Source organism: Papilio machaon, chromosome 6 (assembly GCF_912999745.1).
Source record: "Papilio machaon chromosome 6, ilPapMach1.1, whole genome shotgun sequence".
NCBI classification, from domain to species: Eukaryota; Metazoa; Arthropoda; class Insecta; order Lepidoptera; family Papilionidae; genus Papilio; species Papilio machaon.
Genome location: NC_059991.1, coordinates 6856397 through 6877339, shown reverse-complemented (window position 1 = coordinate 6877339; position 20943 = coordinate 6856397). Strand labels below are relative to the sequence as shown.

The 20943-nt window shown below is 32.4% G+C and overlaps 2 protein-coding genes across 2 annotated transcripts; one reads left to right on the top strand and one right to left on the bottom strand.

The window, feature by feature from the left end:
* The first annotated feature begins 4975 nt into the window (after positions 1-4975).
* Positions 4976-7297, top strand: LOC106714842 (SH3 domain-binding glutamic acid-rich protein homolog). Its single transcript, XM_014507958.2, has 4 exons — positions 4976-5132; positions 5244-5447; positions 5975-6070; positions 6566-7297. Exons 1-4 carry the CDS (start codon positions 5088-5090, stop codon positions 7061-7063), a joined length of 843 nt encoding a protein of 280 aa, XP_014363444.2. The 5' UTR covers positions 4976-5087; the 3' UTR covers positions 7064-7297.
* Positions 7298-9912: 2615 nt separating this feature from the next.
* LOC106715071 (ceramide phosphoethanolamine synthase) lies at positions 9913-20937 on the bottom strand. The gene is made up of 5 exons (XM_014508282.2): positions 20251-20937; positions 19954-20158; positions 18700-18986; positions 12678-12870; positions 9913-10357 (listed from the first exon to the last, which is right to left on the bottom strand). Exons 1-5 carry the CDS (start codon positions 20702-20704, stop codon positions 9913-9915), a joined length of 1584 nt encoding a protein of 527 aa, XP_014363768.2. The 5' UTR covers positions 20705-20937.
* Between the last annotated feature and the right edge of the window lie 6 nt (positions 20938-20943).

Genomic DNA, 20943 nt, shown 5'->3' with positions numbered 1-20943 from the left:
TGTATGTAACTAAAGCCAATGAAAAATATTAACAACACAAACACACATTAAATAGACGACAATGTTTGTACATAGCAAAGATTTGTCGCCTCATCGGAGCTCTCCCCACTTCCTAATTCCTGTTCACTCGACAATTTATTTAATTGAACACATGATATAGTCACACGGGGAGGGATCGCCACATTTATAAACACAATAATTCTACATCTGAATATCTGAAAGTATAATGATTGAAAATATATTTTATAAACTAAATAACGTCACGACAAACAGATCTCACTCGATATGTCCAATATAACTATGCTCTCGTCGAATTTGTGAAAGACATACATAAATTTCGAACAGGGTCAGCATAAAACAATACTGTCGTAACGCAAATTGTGCGAAGCGACTTCGCCCCCGCGATCCAACTCTATCATGACATGTAGATACTGACAATCTATTAATGCCAATGATGTTCAAAATAAATCACTAATAGGTCGCATCCACGTTCTATTAACTTAATGAAATAGTATAAAAATATGCCTATAGAAAGTACTAAACTTTAACTTTGCAAATCACTTATTTCGACAGACGGGCAAAAGGCGGGAAATATTGTTATATTGTGTAAGTTTGTCTAGTGTTATAAAGTTAAATGATAAAATTAAAGATATGAGTTTTAGAGTAAACTCTGCGCTGTCTTTTGTTTACAATGTTTAGGACTTACCGTTGGTTTCTGAACCCAAAATCTCTGTATAAAACATATTTTCATCCCTGTCATTGTATTTGCAAAAAACAGAGATAACAATATGTTTTAAACGGAGATTTTGGTCTTAGAAACCCACGATTAATGTGGTACAATGTATGAGTGGCTTATTAGTGATTGTTACAGCTAGTCAACGACATCGCAGAGGTGTTAAACAGTATGTAATATAATGATAAATATTGAGGCAGTCAGCGGCGACGTATCGGATTATCACCAACAGCTGTCTGGATAACTGCCAATTGTATTTTCAACGTAGTATAATTCTCTACACGTTTACCGACTTATTGGCATTCACCTTAACGTTTATGTTGTCCATTTAGCTAAAAAAAAATATGTCCTCTTATTTCTACGGTTACAAAAATCGACATTTAAAAACAATCTTCAACGTCTGCCAACACGATATAGCTCGACTACACTTGGCATAGCGCGGGAAACGATAATGAATGGTGCATCTCTACTTGTACGTGTATCTGCGCTATATCTGTTTGTTTACCTTTCCAAGTACCGCTGGCAATAATATTGGGAAGTAATATTGGAGTAAATATATAACTGGTAACAAATCTACGGTGATTGATATCATAAATAAGGGTTACCATTTTAACGTAGACGGTATTAATTCAATAATTTAAAAAAAACTAGCAATAAATATATATTGATAGTATAATTTACTAAGATCAATGTACTCAATACTTTTATTTAGAATTTTCATATGTTATTGCTACTGTGTCAGCTATGGGAGTTTATAAACTATTTGTTTGTCTGATGAATCACTGAAGGGTGACGTAAAGTGAGGCACGGTCTGTTTGCCTAATAAATGAATCTAAATGGATCGTATCCGCCATATGTATCTATAATATTTCTGCTAATTTTAATTGCCCATATATAATTTCGTATTCAAAGCTTGAAATCAATGTTTTCTGTATGTTGTATATTAAAGAACAAAATCCTATTTAACATTTGACTTAACGGTTCACGATTTCGTAAGTTAAAACTACATATAGGCAATCTAATAAAATTAACAAATACTTGCCTTCTTTTTAGCCGACTTCAAAAAAAAGGAGGTTATTTATTTAATTCATTTCATTAACTAATAAGAACAATTAATAAACTATCTGTGGATGTGAATAAGGATTTCATACACTTTATGTGATAGCTACTAAAGTGTAAAATTAGCTTTATAGAGCAACGTAAACAGTTTTTTTACAAAAACATTTTTATTTTTTGGCATTGAAAAATATTTGTGTATACTCTAAAAACACTACATGTTAATATTTTATGTTATAATATAAAGACTTCGAAAGGCCTATATAAAAATGTTGTTTGTATTTAACAAATTTGAGCTGCCCACGATGTACGTTATGTATGTTAAACGAAATAATTTTTTAATCATTACCATACCAAATTATTTTCTGGTTTAAATAACAACTGATTGGTTTCACCATTTTATAATAATTCCAAATTGTAATAGGAAATTATACCTCCCATATATTATTTTACTTTGCTTTTATTAAAATAATCATAATCGTAAGTACTTGAACTAAAATGGTTGATAAAATTATCGACACTTAACATAGAATATTCGCAGCCCAGTAATGATTCCGTCAAGTGCGCTCTAAATTTAGCCATTGTAAAGTAGTATGTAATTATAAATAATATCACGTTTTTTCAAAAGTGCTGATACGTCAAAATATACAAATAAAAGAAAGAAGGCTGTAAGACATTTCAGTTGTTTTTGGATTATGTTCATATTGCTATGATCATGCTGAATTATAGATTTACGTTTTTTGCAGGAGGAATATGTATTTTTTTAATATGCTCAGAATGATATGCCTATATGTACTATCACATGAATTACATTTGTATTTGTAAGAAACAATGTGTTTTATTGTCTCTGTACACTAAATTCAATCAATGAAATTGGCCCTTTTTAGCCGACTTCAAAAAGAAGGAGGTTATCAATTCGACTGTATTTTTTTTTTTTTTTTTTTTATGTGTGTTACCGCGAAACTCGGCCCCTGGTGGTCCGATTTTGATAAAAATTATTTTAATCGAAAGGAAGTGCTTGCAGGTGGGTCCCATTTTTTTGTTTTTTTTTTTAAATAACTAGAATACTAGTAGATTTTGAATATAGCTTCAAAATTTGTTGCGGAAATTCGGGACATTTTTGCTTTCAGCGCTAACGTAGGCTAAACTATAGGACCTACATAAAAATGATGTATGGCGAATTGTAGCTCTTTAAATGTGCTAAATAAAAGTCCGCGATAGCATATATCTATCTTTTATAGTTTTCTCACAATAACCATTTTTTTCTTTAGAAACATTAATTAAATTCATGCCCTATTTCCGACGCTATTATTCAAGTTCAGTATTAACCCTTATGTAAATAAATATGTTCATTATCAAGAGAATTTAATGTAGATTATATTTGCAATTGAAACTATATCATTCTGTCTAATAGTTTAGGAGATATCGTAAGAATAAAATTACGCGGAAACGAAAAATGCTACATCGCGTTACAATGAATAGCACAAATTTGCTTTCTGGGCTTACGTAGGTCAAACTATATGACCTACATTAAAATGATGTATCGAGTAATTATAGATCCTTAAATTTGCTAAATTAAAGTCTCAGGTGGCATATATCTATCATCTATGGATGTCTCACAAAAACCATGTTATTATGAACAAACTTCGATTAAATTGCACACGAAAAACAGCGTCGTAAGCTTACGGCGCTATTATATTATATTCGATATGAATCCTTATCCAAATAAATATGTTTGATGGCTAGAGTATTAAATGCAGATTACATTAGCCTTTAAACTATGTAATTCTGATCAACAGTTTGGAAGATATTAAATTATTAAAAACTACGCGCATTCGAAAAATGATACTGCGGCGCGCGGCTGGACAAAATTAAAGGCACGCTACGATGTATTAGTTCGTTAATTTTCAATTTGTATACCGATTTTGATAATTATTTCATTGTTTAAAGGATAAGTGGTTATCTGCTGCATTCTAAATTAGTTTTTGAATTGAAGTACACACATATTAAATAGGAAAGTCCTTTTCTTTATTTGTCTTATTTATGTCCTTATACGTATTAAGGAAATTTGTAATTAAACTTCAAATTCACTAAAAATTGAGAAATAAAACAAACATTTTAAGAAAAAAAAAATAGCCGACTTCAAAACAAAAAAAACTATCTCAAACAAAATGCGCTTAAAAGTAACTTAAAAAAAAACAATTTCAAACAAAATGCACTCAAAAGTAACGTAAAAAAACAATTTCAAACAAAATTCACTCAAAAGTAACATAAAAAAACAATTTCAAACAAAATGCATTCAAAAGTACCATAAAAAACAATCTCAAACAAAATACACTAAAAAGAAACAAAATAATGTCATGAAAATTTCTTTCTTTCTTTCTTCTCTCTTTCAAAAACCCTCTAAACGCTAAAGAAAGTTCTCTTCTTTCTTGTAACATGTCTATATTGTATAATTATTGTTATTTCGCAGTCGGTGTCGGCCGAAGTAAATAGGTGACATTTTATATTTGAGATGTATTAGACATACTTACGTTTATGTCCCTACTTAGGCCGACACCGACTGCGAAATAACAATAATTATACAATATAGACATGTTACAAGAAAGAAGAGAACTTTCTTTAGCGTTTAGAGGGTTTTTGAAAGAGAGAAGAAAGAAAGAAAGAAATTTTCATGACATTATTTTGTTTCTTTTTAGTGTATTTTGTTTGAGATTGTTTTTTATGGTACTTTTGAATGCATTTTGTTTGAAATTGTTTTTTTATGTTACTTTTGAGTGAATTTTGTTTGAAATTGTTTTTTTACGTTACTTTTGAGTGCATTTTGTTTGAAATTGTTTTTTTTTATGTTACAATGTAACATTCCCACTTCTAACACTAATCTTTCTCAAACTAGTAGATAATTACTAGATAAAGTTATTGTATTGATTAAAAAATTGAAAAAAAAGAGTGTTCTGGGCCCCGTAAGACCCATCGACTACAACCCGTTACACTCCAGTAGCTTGTTCTATTAATATATTTTAGTTGGCACATTCAGGGAACGAAGGACTTGAAAATATTTTATATTTCCCACTTTAAACCAGACACGGAGTTGAAAAAAAGAATTGTAAAAAAATAGTAGCAGTTTTAGATATGACATTATGGTAACATAACAAATGTCATATTGAAATGACAGTTCTGGAGTGGCAATTATTATTACTCTAACAGATCGACTAATGGCCAAGCCTATTTTTTAATATTAGTGTTTTTTGCATGTATTTTTTACAATTATAGTCCTGCTTTTAGGTACTTTTCAATCATGGTTGTCAAAGTATACATAAGTGGTATTTCTGGTAACAAAGAGGTACGTTTAATATTAGAAAATTCCTGGGTACAACCGGGTGCCTTTCGTCTTTTTTATTAAACTGAGTCATATAACTTTTGTTTTCGATTACGTGATATCACTTTCTTTTAGGTAAAAAAAAGGCAACAGCGTGTCTTGATGATATTAGATTCTAAAAACATAAAATATGAGATCATTGACATAACGGAGCCAGGCAAGGAAGATGATAAAGACTTCATGCAAAACAATGCCAAATGCAACGGGGGCACCGTCAGCGACCCCAACCCACGCTCGCCGCTGCCTCCACAACTATTCAATGACCAAGAATATTGTGGGGTAAGTACAATTAAAATAAATTTTCGTTTATTTTCCTACAAAATTTACATAAATGCAGAATCTGTCAATTTTATATTTCCTTAACTTTCACCAAACAAGTGTAAAGCGTACACTAATTCCTTTAAAATCCCTTATCTGAGAACCACACTCTAATTAAAATTTCTAACTTGATGTTGAATAAGTAGGGTATGATAAAGAGAATAAAAACAAAGGATTTAAATGGTGATTAAACTCTTATTAAGATATTATTCATTTGGAGATGAGAATGTTAATAAACAACTTTACTGACTGATGATACTGTAATACTGTGTCACATAAACAATAGCTAAGCATTTATTTTTATCTATTGTTTCCATTCTAACTTCACATATTTGGATGTGTATGTGACATACTTACAATTGTGATGTGCAAATTATTGATTAGATGCATTATGTCCACTTTTTTGCTGATATAATTTGATTAAAAATATATGTTTTTGATGCTTCCTAATCTTAACACCTAGTAAATAGTTTTTTTTTTAATTACAGGATTATGACCAATTTGATTTGGCAAATGAAGTTGATACACTAGAACAGTTCCTGAAATTGGAGCTTCCTCCTGAGGAGCCACCACAGACTGAAAAGGTGAGAGATTTATATTTTCACTATCTGTGCCCACAATTTTGTCTGCGTGAAATGCTGTCTTTGGGTAGCATTTTATTTATTTACTTAAATTTATAAAATGTACAACTTAAAACATTTACATAAATCTTACGTATACAAACTTTCATAAGTTTTAGGCTTCTAACTAAAATTATGATACTTCACTTTCAACCCCTTAAAACACTTTTTTCATGTTGTAAAGTGCCTATGTCCTTTCTCAGGCTCTAGACTATCTGTGTACCAAATTTAATTTTAACCAGTTCAGTACTTTTGGTGTGAACGCGAGACAGACACAGTTACTTTCGCATTTATTATATTAGTAAGGATGTAAAACTTCCTGCCTGGGGAAGTCATAATCCTCTCATAACTAATGGATGAAGGGGAAAAGTTCCAGTAATATTGTTTTGGTAGCCACATTGGTCTAATTGTCTTTATTTTAAGCATTTTTTAATTCAATTTTAAAATGTATATTTCAAGGAAAATGCAGTGAATGGTGATGTTAATGGTGGTAAGGTCAGCAAAGAGTCGAAAGAGAACTCCCAAGAAAGGGAAACCGTTGTTACTAACGAAGCTGGGGGTAAGGAACCTTCACCTGCTAAAGAAACCACACCTAAAGCAGAGTCTCCTGCAAGGGATGCGACACCAACTAAAGAAGAAGCAGTTGAAGAGAAGGTAGAACAAAATGACGGAGATCACAATGAAGGGAAAGCGGAGTCACCAGCTAAAGAAACTACGCCAGAAAAAGAAAAGTCACCACAGAGACAAAAATCCATTGATAAAGAACCAACTCCTGTAAGAGAAGATGAAGATGACCAAAATTCCCATGAAACCGAGGAGGCAGTAAATGGTGCGGTGAGGTCTCGTGAACAATCCGAAGAGGTGGAAGCAGATGAGGAGCAAACAGGTAAAAGTGTAAGGAAATCTGACGACCCATCCGTAGCTCTCATCCAGAGCGAGCAGGCGGCCGTCGAGTAACAGACCTGCGCCATTACTTTGCTTTTCAGCTCAAATCAGTATCCTCTAGCACTAAGCGAGCACTACTCATTAAACTCATTTTGTTATTTATATTGCATTATTCACTTCTTTGACATAATTAGTCATTGTATATAATACAAAGAAGTATTTGTTGAGAATTAATGTTATGTGGCGATGTATTATGAAGTGGCCTATTATCAAATTAACATTAGACTATTAATGAAATTTTAATGAAGTTCGAGATTAAGATTTTCTATTTAATAACTTTACCTGTCATTAAAGGCTTTTGTATTATTTAAAGTATTAATATTTGATTTTATATTTTGCGAAATTTTTTATGTTAGAAAGCGAGATGAATTTTGATGTATAAGTATACAAATAATTTACTTTGTAAGTTGGTTGCTTCTAAGAGTGCTCTACTGTATCATTGATAATTATATTATTTTTAATGACCATGACATTTTTTAAGGTCAATTAGAGTTATTAATCGATCTGAGGTGCTGTCAGTAATGGCAACATTATAGCTCAAACTTGGTTAAAATGAGCATTCTTATCAGTAAACTACGCTGCTTATTGTTTTGTATCAATGAATCTTTTTTTTATCATTTATTAATCATAATATTAAAGACAGATTTTTTAACTAATTTTTTCATATGAATTATATAAAATGCCATATAATTTTAATTCTTTTATTTTTCGAAAACATCGCTTGAAAGAATAGGGTAAAACCTAGTTGCTAAATGTTTTTTTTGCCATATGTAAGCTCATTCATAGTTTGGAGCGACTCATATAGCAATAGCTTTATTGCCAAAAGCTGTTTCATTATGAAAACAATTATTAAAAACTTTCCAAACTAAATTTTGATGGAATTGATTTTTTTTTTATTATACGTGTTATTAAAATCTTGTCAAAATTGAAGTACATTTGTTCATTAGGCGATCCCATGAACCCCAGTCTGAAAAGCGTTTGGGAAATTGGAAATTTTAAATATAATATACTTTTTAACTAAATTACGAATAATTTGGAAGATAAAAATTTTTTTCGCAGACCTCACTAACAAAAGATGATTTAAATTTTTATAACGTTTATAGGAGGCGGTGAGTTATAAGGTAACAGATATACAAAAAAGGAATAATTTTTTCTTCCCACTCTTTTCTTGTAAGGGAAGGATGGGAAGGGGAGGCGGAGATGCAGGAAGGGGAAATATTCTCTTTTTGTGCGTCGCCGTCGATTGAGTGTTGGCAATGCATCTGCAAATGCAGATGTCTATGAGCGGCGGTAGCTTCGCCATTTCAGCGAATTTAGGTGGCCGCGTGCTCGTTTGCCACCTTGTAATATATATATGTATATATATATAATAGATCCACCTAAACCATTTCGACATTTTCGTTTTCAGAAAGAGCAGCAGGAAACTTTCCAAATGTTTATAAATTTCTTAGACCCCTAAAGAAGTTTTGGGATCAATATATTAGCTATGACAAAGTAATTAAAGCTTAAATTTACTTTGCATGGAATAGTTGTGATAGTTATATTGGTAGTATTCATTAAAATATTTGCAAAACAACTAGTTGTATAACGAAATATAAAGCTTTAGTATGTAGCTAGTACAAATATAGTATTTAGTTGAAAAATATGACTTATACGACAAAACTAATAGTTACGTTTGCCAGATTGATTAAAAATTGCCACTGAACTGCTAACGTATGAAGGAATGTAAAGACGAAGAGATTTGTTGCAATAATTTTAAAACATATGGACTAAAGAATTAGGAAAGGAAAACCCTTATAAAAAAACATCGTAAACACAACTCTTAAAATTAAACTTTTTCTTTGATTTATTTACAGTTTTATCGATTACGATTACAGATAACTTTCAGATCCCTCATCTTTTAATCTGAATTACTTGTCGTTGATTTAAAAACGTAAGTCTGAAATCCGAAGAAATTTCATGAGCGTTATTTGTAATAATTGGCCAGTTAAAAAAGAAAATTTATAATTTCACATAGGTACAGCAAATTGGGTTGGTCATATTCTCACCACATGTTAAAACAATCGCTTAGAAAAGATTTATTCTGCTACGAATTAAATGGAGACCTTCGCATGTTATTGTGCAGGATATTAAATTCAAATAAACACGGTAATCATTTGCTAATTCCGCAATCACAGTAAATACCTCAACCTCAGGAAATCAGTAATCATTGTGCAAACCGTTTTACCTACTGTATCCGATAGCAAAAACTTTATCTAGCGTTATGCATCCTCGACAAAAATCATGAGACCTTGAGTACGGAGCTCGGATAAAGAACAGAAATGGAACGAAAGGTCGACATCTTACTTTTCAGAGTCCTTCGAAACCGGCTATTTTTTTGTTTTTGCTAATATTACATTTGCGAAAGTAATATTGAAGTATCATGATTTAAATGCATTAGAGACCTACATGACAAAGAGAAATAATTGACATGGAGATGTATGACTAGCTTGCTGCAGTAGTTGGGGAGCGGCGCAGTGGGCGGGCCGCGTGCTGTGGGGGCTGGCGGCTGCGTGCGCGCTGCCCGCCGGCCGCGACCTGCCCGCCCTCATCCGCACGCTGCACGACCTGTTCGCTCTCACCTGCCCGACCGAGTCGACTCTCACAAATAAATAACACCGAATCTAAAGCATTAAACATGTTTATTTCCCACGATTATTTTGAGCAAATAAATTCTCTTAATAATTTAATACATATTTAACTTAACATAATCATGATATATAACATTTTATATAAAATCTATATTGGAAATGTGGTTCAGGTATCTAACTCATTTTAGTTACATTAGCTATGATGGTTAGCGAAAGTAGCCTCTACGATGTTCATATAGTCTTCTTGTGTGTGGGCGGTGGCGCGGGCTCAGGCGGGGGCGGGGCGTCGCCCGGGGGCCGAGGGCGCTCCGCCCGCAGTCCGGGCGCGGCTCGCAGCCGCAGCTCGGCCTCCGGGAGCTCCTCGAGCATCGTCGCTTGTATATTTTTATCTAACGTCACTAAGCGTTGACGGGAATTCTTGTACTCTTCGATCAAACTCAGGTTACGTTTTATTCCGTCGACCAGTTTGACGACTGAGTACTCTCCCATGGCGGCGCCTTCCTGCAGCTTGGATCCGGCGATTTTGGCCATAGAGGAGGTCTTGACGTCGGTGACCAGCTGCAGCAGCCATTGGCGCAGGTTGCTCAGGATGGTCATGGGCCCCTCGTACTCGTTAGGTACGATGCCGTCCACTTCTGACTCGAAGAACGACAACAGCGGAAACCATATTCTTGTCCTGGAAAGGTTGATAACTCACTTGAACGACCTTAGAACTTTGATTTATTCCGATTAAAACACACAACTACGTATTTTTATGCGATCACATATATTTTATAATGTACATATTTTATAGGCCACGATTTTATAGTTCTTAGAAATCAGAATTCTTTCGTAAAAGCGTAAAACCAAATTATAAACTACGTACTTAAATAATAAAATAAAATTGAAACACGTTACGTAACGTCCTTTCACAATTACTTTGTTAGCAACTCTTGTTATTAATTAACTTAAAACAAAAAATTCAAATTTATGTGCATATTCCAACAATATGAGTTTTTTTCAAGTTAGAACTAAGAAAAAGTTCACCTCACAAATACCTTTTACACTTCGCTCTCTAGGTAATATTTACATACATATTAATAACTGTAGTAGAACCAAATCAATTTTACTTTGTTCTAACATTGAATTACATTATTATCAAACATTTAACTGCTTTAATTTTATTAATTTTAATAACAAGTTCGATGACAATAAACTAAAAGAAAACGGACTTCACGGTCAGCTGCTTTCAATAGTTATGATGAAAAGTAATGTATCGTGTTAACTACGAAAGAAATTAAGCAAGAAAATAAACATACATATTACTTGGCGCTGTAAAATAACTAGCGCTATTACTTATTCAAGTAATAATTTTTATGACCCATTGTATTAAATAGAAATAGCATTTCTTTTGTTGTAAGATGCAATGTTTATTTTATGAGTTTACTTGCAGTCATGTGTGAAAATTGGTCATGGCAAGTAAGCGTAAAAATTATAATCCCAATTAAATTTTTACATTCTTATCTACGTCTATTTTTTAGTAGTCTGTATATTTAAAAAACCTAAATTAATGGCCTCGATCTTCATACTTAGTGATCGTCCATTAATTAGGAAAGCCTCGAAAGGGAAGGGGTTCCGAATACTATATTGAAAAGGTTAATATATATTACTTTGTACTAAAAAATACACGTGACGTCTACAAAATATATCTCTAGTTTTTAGCAGCTTTTTATTTAGAGTTGTTAAAAAAACATCACGTACAATGGACGACCTCTTACGTAAATCCGAAGACGTAAATTACAATGTTACAGTTTAATTATAACACATTTTTTAATCTCCTTACATTTTAGAGAAGATTATTTTGGGCTTGGCCTTGAATTAGTTGACGCCGGCTATTATATACCTTGATCGTTCATTAAAAACAAAAGTATACGATACGACACATGTGAAATAGCAAGATCTATAAATAGTTGTGGTCGCCTATTGGTCGATATTTGAACATAGTCAAATATTTTTATTTATTTTTGATTAAAAGTAACTATTGCACTTCTCCACATTAACTTTCTTTGTGTCAAATTTCACACAATACATAAAACACTTGCTGTCGCCTGCGACTCCGTCCGCGCGGTATTAAAAAAAACTAACCCGTTCTGGAGATGAACCTCCTAACTAACATTCATCTATCCATCCAAACATTCGCATTTATAATAATAGTAAAATGTATGTCAAAATGATGTCTTTAATTTTTTTGTATACGTGTTTAGTTCATTAATTGCGTTTTGTATAAAGAAGGTACATATGTATACCACGCTCTTAGTTACATTTAAAAATTTTAGAGGCCTTTGACCGGGAAAACCTAGGCTTAAGTTGTTCTATCCAATTAGATTATTAGAGCAAAAAAATTAAGACAAATCATAACCCCAAAGCTTAACCCGAGTTGTATGGGACAACTTCTTTAGTGTTCAAAGATGCTTATTTCTTCAAGAAAGCGTCTTAGAAAAATACTTGTTTAATACCATTGTTGTTTTAAAATCACCTTTACAATTTATGCATCAAATAGCCTTCATAGTCATGTAAAAAATCATCATCGGAGTACCTTGGCAATCGAATAGACAACAACGCAAGATTTATCAAATACAAAGAACATCTTACGACCACTACTTTAATTGCATACAAACCCTATATTACATAAAAGTTTTTCATAACCGGATTAATTTAACGTTCAACATTTAGCTTACTAATAATAAAATTAATTAATGACGATAATTGCTTAGTTTAGTTGACTCTACGAATGAAACATTGACCTAAAAGTATTACAGCACGTCAAATCATAACGTAAGAAAATGCCTATTTTCAATAAATCTGTTAATAAACAATCAGAAAAAGTATAAAAATCTGTTAAAGTGTTAAGTAAAGTATGTTAATTTCTTGCAAATCCCCTCCATCGCAAAATCCACTTCTTTATTTTCCATTTTCTTATAAGAAGAGCGTGAGAGTAGAAAAAGGTAGAGTGTTACCTGGAAGAATCGTTCTGCATTAGGGCCTGATTGTTGGAGAGCGTGTGATAGTAAAGGAAGAGGCGCGAGGTGATGTAAAACGCGACGAACACATCGATGGAGTAGTGCTCGTGCGCTGCCAAGATGAAGAAGATGCCGAACATGTTCATCACCCACGTCAAGATGTGCAGCAAGTACAAGCTGCGTGATGTGTCTACAACATACAAAAAAAAAAGTATTAAAAACATTTTTTTTGTTAACTTTAAAGTGACCTTGTTAATTTATCACCATCGTTGTCCACAATCTTTTTTTTTTCTTTGGATAGATTTTGACCTAAGTATCTAATATATCTATCCATCTTGCTAATGCTTCTTTTTCCAATGTATTTTTTTCGAGATGTTCGAACAAAATCGTGGCTATAATATATACCGCATATCGGATTTATATTATTTTATATATACATATAGGATTTATATTGAGGGGGTTATTATTATGTATCAAATTAGTATGTATAGAAAAGTATGCCAAGGATTGTGCACACACAAAGAACAATTTTGTGTCGCTCGATACATATTATCAGTATAAATTTACAAAACAAGTCTTTGTTTCTTGGCGATGTAGTGACGTAAAATAAATTGCGTTGAACTTCTGACAATGTCGCGTCAGGGTTGTCACATTGTTATACACGAGGTTTCAAGTTGACAAAAATTTATTGGCATCATTACAAAGTACCTAATTATTGTGTCGGATTTTCAGATATCAGATCTTTTAATGTGTTCGACGATTATAAAAACAAATAATTGATTAGAATTCAATTTCAATAAACTCTCCTCTAATGTATAGTCGCATGAAAAAGAAAAATAATGACATCATGCGAAACTTATCATTATTACATAAATATTTATAACGATACATAGCTAGTCCAATGGACTTCATGTCTCGTTTACATTACGCCAGTGCAGTAAAACGGTATGATGTAAACACTAACGCGCTAATGAGCCCTTACAGTCCATGCCAGGCTAGCGTTACTGTCCTACTGTACCAGCATAATGTAAACCGGACATAATACTCTATCGGTATTCAGCCTATTTACGATAAAGTAGCGCAAATGTTAAACAAACTGCGCAACATACTGTCCTCTTCCTTGTTTATCTAATATCTTCAATGCGTTAGATAAGTAGCAAAGTACGCATTCTACGCCTAAATTCTAAGCCGGATTTTAGTAAAGTCACCACGCCTAAAACAAAAGATAAATTGACGTGCTTTGACAGCATTTACGAAATAGATATAAAACATAAATTTTAGATAACCGTTCATTAAACTTTAAACTTCAATGGGAAATAAATGGTAATCACATAATTTCACGAAATTATTATCACATGTCGTTAGAAATTAATAACAGACATTAAATTAAAAATATTATACAATTTATATAATATAGCTGTCGCCCGCGACTCCGTCCGCGCGGAAAATAACATGATAAGTAAGCCTATGTGTTCTTTTAGACTATGTTCTACATCTGTGCTAAAATTCATCAAGATCCGTTAAACAGTTCCGGAGATACCTTCAAACAAACATCCATCCATTCATCCATCTAAACTTTCGCATTGATAATACAGTCAAAATCTGTTATAACGACATCGAAGGGACTACTCATATTGAGTCGTAAAAACCGATAGTTGTAACAACCGGTGACAGGTTTTAATAGGAAAGATATGTAATAACATTCAGCCAGGACCTTTGATTTTGGTCAATTTAACCGGTATGTTGTTCTAAACGATGTCGCTATAAACGGTTTTGACTGTATTAGTAAGATATAAACGTCTAAAAAACAAAAATTTTGACTAAGGAATAATTTCGAATAACGTACGATAAAAAGACTTCACCGCTAAAGGCGCACTTTCCGTTACTGTACGCATTAGCACGCACGAAATAGTGCCACCGAGGTGGCTGCATCTGAGATACTTACAATAAGAAATAATTCGCACGGAGCTGGTTGTTTACAAATACTAGAAAACTTAAGGGTAATTAAAAAAAAACATACGTGACGAACAATAGTGTACGTAACTGTTAACACTGAATAAAGTAATGGTGCATGGGAAATATAAAAATATAAGATAACCTAATTATGCACATTTAAAACAGGAACAGAAAAAATATACTAGTAACATATTTAATTTCTTAGAACTTAGGGTTTTGACTTTTATTTTTATGTAATAATACCTATATTAAAGTCACAACATATCTACGTTTATACATTTATACGTAAACATAAACATAGTTTGTTTTTGAACTTTAGACTGAGAACTTTATGATAATTATCATAATATTATGTTGGTGTCAGTTTAATTACTATATAAACATATAAATTGTAATTATTTTACAATGTACCAATGAGTTTCGATTTTTGAATATCATGTGTACATTGTGGTGGTTGACTATGGCCTAGGCACTCCTAACTTGGGGTAGGCTTCAAGCCCCTCACTGGGCTAGCGTGGTTGACTACGGCCTAGTTAACCCTATATACTACTAGTATAGTTATACATATATACTACTAGTATAGTTCCTTTGTTCAAAGAATCGCTTTTGGAAGCATATTGGAAATAACGAATCAATACGAATTAGTGATATGAATACTGATTTGCAGAGCTGGGCGTTAACTCGTTAATCCGTTAATCGTTAATTAACGAAGTTAACATTTTGCTTAACGGATTAACTTTTAAGTTAACTTCAAAAAGTGTTAACGCCAGAGCTGGGCATTAACTCGTTAATCCGTTAATCGTTAATTAACGAAGTTAACATTTTGCTTAACGGATTAACTTTTAAGTTAACTTCAAAAAGTGTTAACTTCCGTTAAACTCAACATCCGTTAATAAAAGTCCGTTAATCGTTAAATTTGGAGAAATTTGAAACTTGGAGACGTGCTGTCATTTTGTTTAAATTACGCACCACGCCACGCTCTTAAGTTCAGCTATGTTGGGCGACTGTCAGCGACTCGAATGGTGAACGAACGAGTTGATAATTGATACATGTGAAGTTCGCGTGCAAGTGTGATGTATCAAAGCGTTCCGGGAAAGACGGGACCAACAGGACAAAATGAAAAGAAAGTTCGAAATAGTATATTTCATTACGAGTATATAAAAGCACGAGTATGTAATAGCCCACATTCCGAACGCTTTTCGTCCCTGCAATACGCCACTTTTTGAGAAACTGTGTTAAAAAACTTTTTTTACTCGTTCTTTAGCTTTTTCAAACTCGTGCGTTCTCTTTCACAACTGTCAAAATAATGTTTGCTATAAAGAAAAACCAACCACTAAGTTTTTACAAAAAAAAAATCATTGAAATTTTTATGATTCATGCAAATATTTCTAAAAAGAAGCTCCTAATTTGTTACAATATCAAATTTAATGATTTGATTCAATGAATTAGGTTAGGTTTCATTTTATTTCATCTCATTAAATTTAATTTTCATTTCATATCAATAAAAATAATTTACTGAAGACTTGGTTGTTTGGGCATAGTTCCCTTTGCCTACCCAGAATGGGTGAAGAAAAAAAAAATCTCAGTTTGTATTCTTTTACGGTTGGCACCATTTTCCAAACATTTTAGTTAGTTGAGTTTATTGTGTTTTTTATTATTCTATTAAATTGCTTAATTTTTTCGCAACTGTATCAAAAATAGTTGTTTAGTACACGTGAGAAACTTTACAACTTGTTCCAACTGTCAACTTGTAGACATTTGTCGGAACTCTTTGCAATGACAGGCTTTCCGCACTCGTAATGAAATATACTATAATGCATTCATACTTGTCTCTAATACTAATGTGTTATAGAATATGTAGTCAAATTACTATTTTAAACAAGTGTCGCCACATAAGTGTAAAATTAGTATGTATAATTTTGGTATGGTTAACTGTTAACGATTAACTTTAACTTGCGTTAAATTTTCGAGAATTTAACGCTTTAACGATTAACGAAGTTAATTTTTTAATTAACGAATTAACGATTAACGAAGTTAACTTTTCGATTAACTGTGCCCACCTGTGGTTAACGCTTTTGTTAACTTCCGTTAAACTCAACTTCCGTTAATAAAAGTCCGTTAATCGTTAAATTAAAAACTTGGAGACGTGCTGTCATTTTGTTTAAATTACGCGCCACGCCACGCTCGTAAGTTCAGCTATGTTGGGCGACTGTCGGCGACTCGAATGGTGAACGAAAGAGTTGATAATTGATATATGTGAAGTTCGCGTGCTAGTGTGATGCATCAGAGCGTCCGGGAAAGACGTGACCAACATAACAAAATCAAAATAAGGTTCGAAGTAGTATATTTCATTACGAGTATATAAAAGCATGAGTATGTAACAGCCCACATTCCGAACACTCTTCGTCCCTGCAATACGCCACTTTTTGAGCAACTGTATTAAAACACTGTTTTACTCGTGCTTTTTCTTTAGCTTTTCCAAACTCGTGCATTCTCTTTCCCAACTGACAAAATAATGTCTGTTAAAAAGAAAAACCAACCAACGAAGTTTTTACAAAAAAAAAAAATCATTGAAGTTTTTATGATTCATGCAAATATATCTAAAAAGAAGCCCCTAATTTGTTACAATATCAGTTTTAATGATTTGATTCAATGAATTAGGTTAGTTTTCATTTTATTTCATCTCATTAAATTTCATTTTCATTTCATATCAATAAAAATAATCTACTGAAGACTTGACCGTTTGGCCATAGTTCCCTTTGCCTACCCAGAATGGGTGAAGAAAACAAAAAAAATCTCTGTGTGTATTCTTTTACGGTTGGCGCCATTTTCCAAACATTTTAGTTAGTTGTGTTTATTGTGTTTTTATTATTCAATTAAATTGCTTCATTTTTTCGCAACTGTATCAAAAATAGTTGTTTAGTACACGTGTGAAACTGTCATTACAACTTGTTCCAACTGTCAACCCTCACCTTCTCGGCTCGGGTAGACAATTGTCGAAACTCTTTGCAATGACAGGCTTTCCGCATTCGTAATGAAATATACTATAATGCATTCATACTTGTATCTAATACTAATGTATACATTCTATAAATGTATAGTCAAATTAATATTTTAAACAAGTGTCGCCACAATAAGTGTGAAATTAGTATGTATAATTTTGGTATGGTTAACTGTTAACGATTAACTTTAACTTGCGTTAAATTTTCGAGAATTTAACGCTTTAACGATTAACGAAGTTAATTTTTTAATTAACGAATTAACGATTAACGAAGTTAACTTTTCGATTAACTGTGCCCACCTGTGCTGATTTGTTATTTTCAATAAATTTTTAAAAGCTTACGTTTTTGTATTTTGATTATTTACCCTATGATATTATAGAAGTCTACAGAACCCTACCATATTACTTGAGTGATGAGTGTGAAGTCCTCTGACATGTTTCGCAGGGACTTTCCCTTATACATATTATTATTATTATATATATATATATATAATAATAATAATATGTATATACCATATATATATATATATATGGTATTAGACAACAGAACGAGGCTATTAAGAACTAATAGGAAAATATCTAAAAATTGCGCAATATTTAATTAAATAAAAACCTGCATAACGTGACTGAAATGTTTTAATATTATGTTACCAGTTGATAACAAAAATAGAGTATGCCTTTCCTGCACGTTTATGCGTAAATAAATAAACTGTCTTAATGTAATTGTTTGTGTAAATAGTATTTGATTGGGACTAATAGAAAAATATGTCTCATATTGAATTTTTTGGCTTTGTTGTCCTTTGAAAAGTGTTTGTTTGTTTAACATAATTTATTTAAAAAATAAACGAAAATAAATTGAAGACAATTATAATTCGTTGATTATTATCAGGTTGTGGCGTATGTGTTCTTCCAGATTATGTTCTACATCTGTACCAAACTGCATCGAGATCTTTTTCGGCGTTCTGAAGATACACCTAGCTAGTAAAAAACATCCATCCATCCAAATTTTCAAACAAATTTAGAATATTAGAAAGATTATTGATAAAAAAAAATAGTACTCACATTCAGTGATAAAGAAGTTGAGTAGAGTTAAGGCAACTGTGTGTCCTGAGAACATATAGTCGCCGCAGGTGCGGACACCGCGCACGGACATTCCCGCGCCGCTCCAGATTTCGTAAGCCTGCCGGAGCCGCCGCCCCCACACGGTGAGGTCATCGGCGGGAGGGTAGAAACGAGGCCCGCACTTCAAATGGGACCCCGGTACAGAGAGCGACGTTATAAGCATCGTGAAGCAACGCAGCAGGAACACAGTCCCCGCCAGTGCAAAGAAACGCCGTAGAATTATAAACCTGATGGATTACAGATTACATATAATCTAATACTTCTTGAGAAGACTTATTGTTTGACTGAATAAAGTACAGATACTATTCTTTTTAGAGTCTAGCTTTGGTGAGCTTAAGCTTGCCGTTGTGTATCCTAAAGTCACAAAGTAAGAACATTGTTTTATTTATCTTTTGTCTGTACTTTAAGAATAAATCAATTAAATTTTGTAATAACTTTATAATCAGTCAGAACCTTGTCTTTACTTAAATTAAAGGTAGAATTAAGCAACTTCGACAACTAATGCTAAGAAAATAAATATTTAAATCTTAGGTTAAGGGTCATGGCCTTTTTGTTATTGCAGTCAATTAATTTATCAGAAAAGATCTTGAAATAGATTTAAATAATAAATTTTAAAGAACATAATGACATTCTAAAAATATAGGTAATAAATTAATAAAAAAAAATAATGAGTAAAACAACAATAGAAGTGAACACTGACTAGTGACTAAGTTAAATTGTGACAAAAAAACCATTAATCAAAGAATATATTTGCTTTGGTTAAAGTAAAATAAATGTTTGATGAAATAGTGATAAACTTAATTGTAAAATTATCTTAAAAACACAGTTTGTTTTATTTGGCATATGTAAATATTAGCAGAAGAGCATTCAATGCAGAATATGTTGCGATGCAGTAAGATATTCCAACAACATCAATCGGTAGGCAATGTATGACTTTTTTTTAATAATTTCCTTGAGAGAATCAAATAAAATAGTTATTAAACTTTACACAAACAACTCAATTTTTTGGTGGCCTCTTTTCACCTACACAGTGTGCCTCATCTACATCTCTTTACGGCCCACAATACCTTAAATTGTGTTCTACAAAATGACTTGTATTACAAGATATTTGATTGTCCCTATATTAGGATGAATTTAGAGATTCAATAGAAAACTAATAACATTTTAGAATTAAATATTTGAAACAGAACTGACCTATGCTTATGGAAGAAAAGCACTATCACCCATATTGCCATCAACAGAGATCCAGTAATCTCGCACATATCAAAAGCCCATGGTATATGAGGCACATTGTCAAGGAAAAGATCTGGCAGTGGAGGATATTTCTTCATATCTGGCACCTTATCATGCACTATAACCATTACAACAGCAGTAACCCATGTCACCAGAAAAACATATCCTGGAAAAAGTTATTACAACTTAGGACTTCATTTCTATTTTTTCAGTTTTGTTTAAGTGTTACTTATTGAAAAAAAACAATAAAATACACACCAAGAGCTATACATGTTTTCCAAACTTCTGGTTTTAATTTAGAAGCTTTTGCATCAGGTGTGAAATTTGAAATGCAATCTGTATTTCTGCTATAAGAAAGTTCATTCTGCAATTGATTATGCAGATTATAACTTAAATGTGATAAATTGGTTCCCAGAAAATTTATATTTGTAGCTGGATTGTAAAACACAGGATCTTCACAAAGCCCGAGTTCGAACATAGAAGCACGGTTTTTCTTTTGTAACTTTTTCACTAACAAAATAAACCTCTTCCTTTCACCAAGTTTTAGTTGGTCAAACGGATATTCATAAAAATCTCGATCAATAAATGAAAGAAGACATTTTCCATCAATATCCTGTGATCTACAAACGTCGATTATATGGCTGGAAATTTTGTCCCTTTGTAATAAATCCACTACTTCTTTGTTGTTCCATTTTATTACATCCACTTCCATAATTACGAAAAACCTTTGATTATCACCTTGTGTTACTTTTGGGATCTGATTTAATAACACATATATTTAAATAGAGTTATTTTATAACCGAGCTTATATGTACAACTGAATTGAAATAAATCGGACTGAAACATTGTTTATATGGTGTCACAAAATTTAATTTAGCGCACTATCAAAAGTACTTAGGCCAAGACATGAACTAAACCTTCAAGCAAGGCAGTGTTTTGTACACACAAGTC

Coding starts and splice junctions, on each gene's coding strand:
- LOC106714842 (XM_014507958.2), top strand. CDS start 5,088: ATGGTTGTCAAAGTATACATAAGTGGTATTTCTGGTAACAAAGAG. Junction 5,133..5,243: donor GTATTTCTGGTAACAAAGAG/GTACGTTTAATA, acceptor ACTTTCTTTTAG/GTAAAAAAAAGGCAACAGCG. Junction 6,071..6,565: donor AGCCACCACAGACTGAAAAG/GTGAGAGATTTA, acceptor GTATATTTCAAG/GAAAATGCAGTGAATGGTGA.
- LOC106715071 (XM_014508282.2), bottom strand. CDS start 20,704: ATGGAAGTGGATGTAATAAAATGGAACAACAAAGAAGTAGTGGATTTA. Junction 18,987..19,953: donor CTTTTCTTCCATAAGCATAG/GTCAGTTCTGTT, acceptor GTAATCCATCAG/GTTTATAATTCTACGGCGTT. Junction 12,871..18,699: donor CAACTTCTTTATCACTGAAT/GTGAGTACTATT, acceptor TGTATGTTGTAG/ACACATCACGCAGCTTGTAC.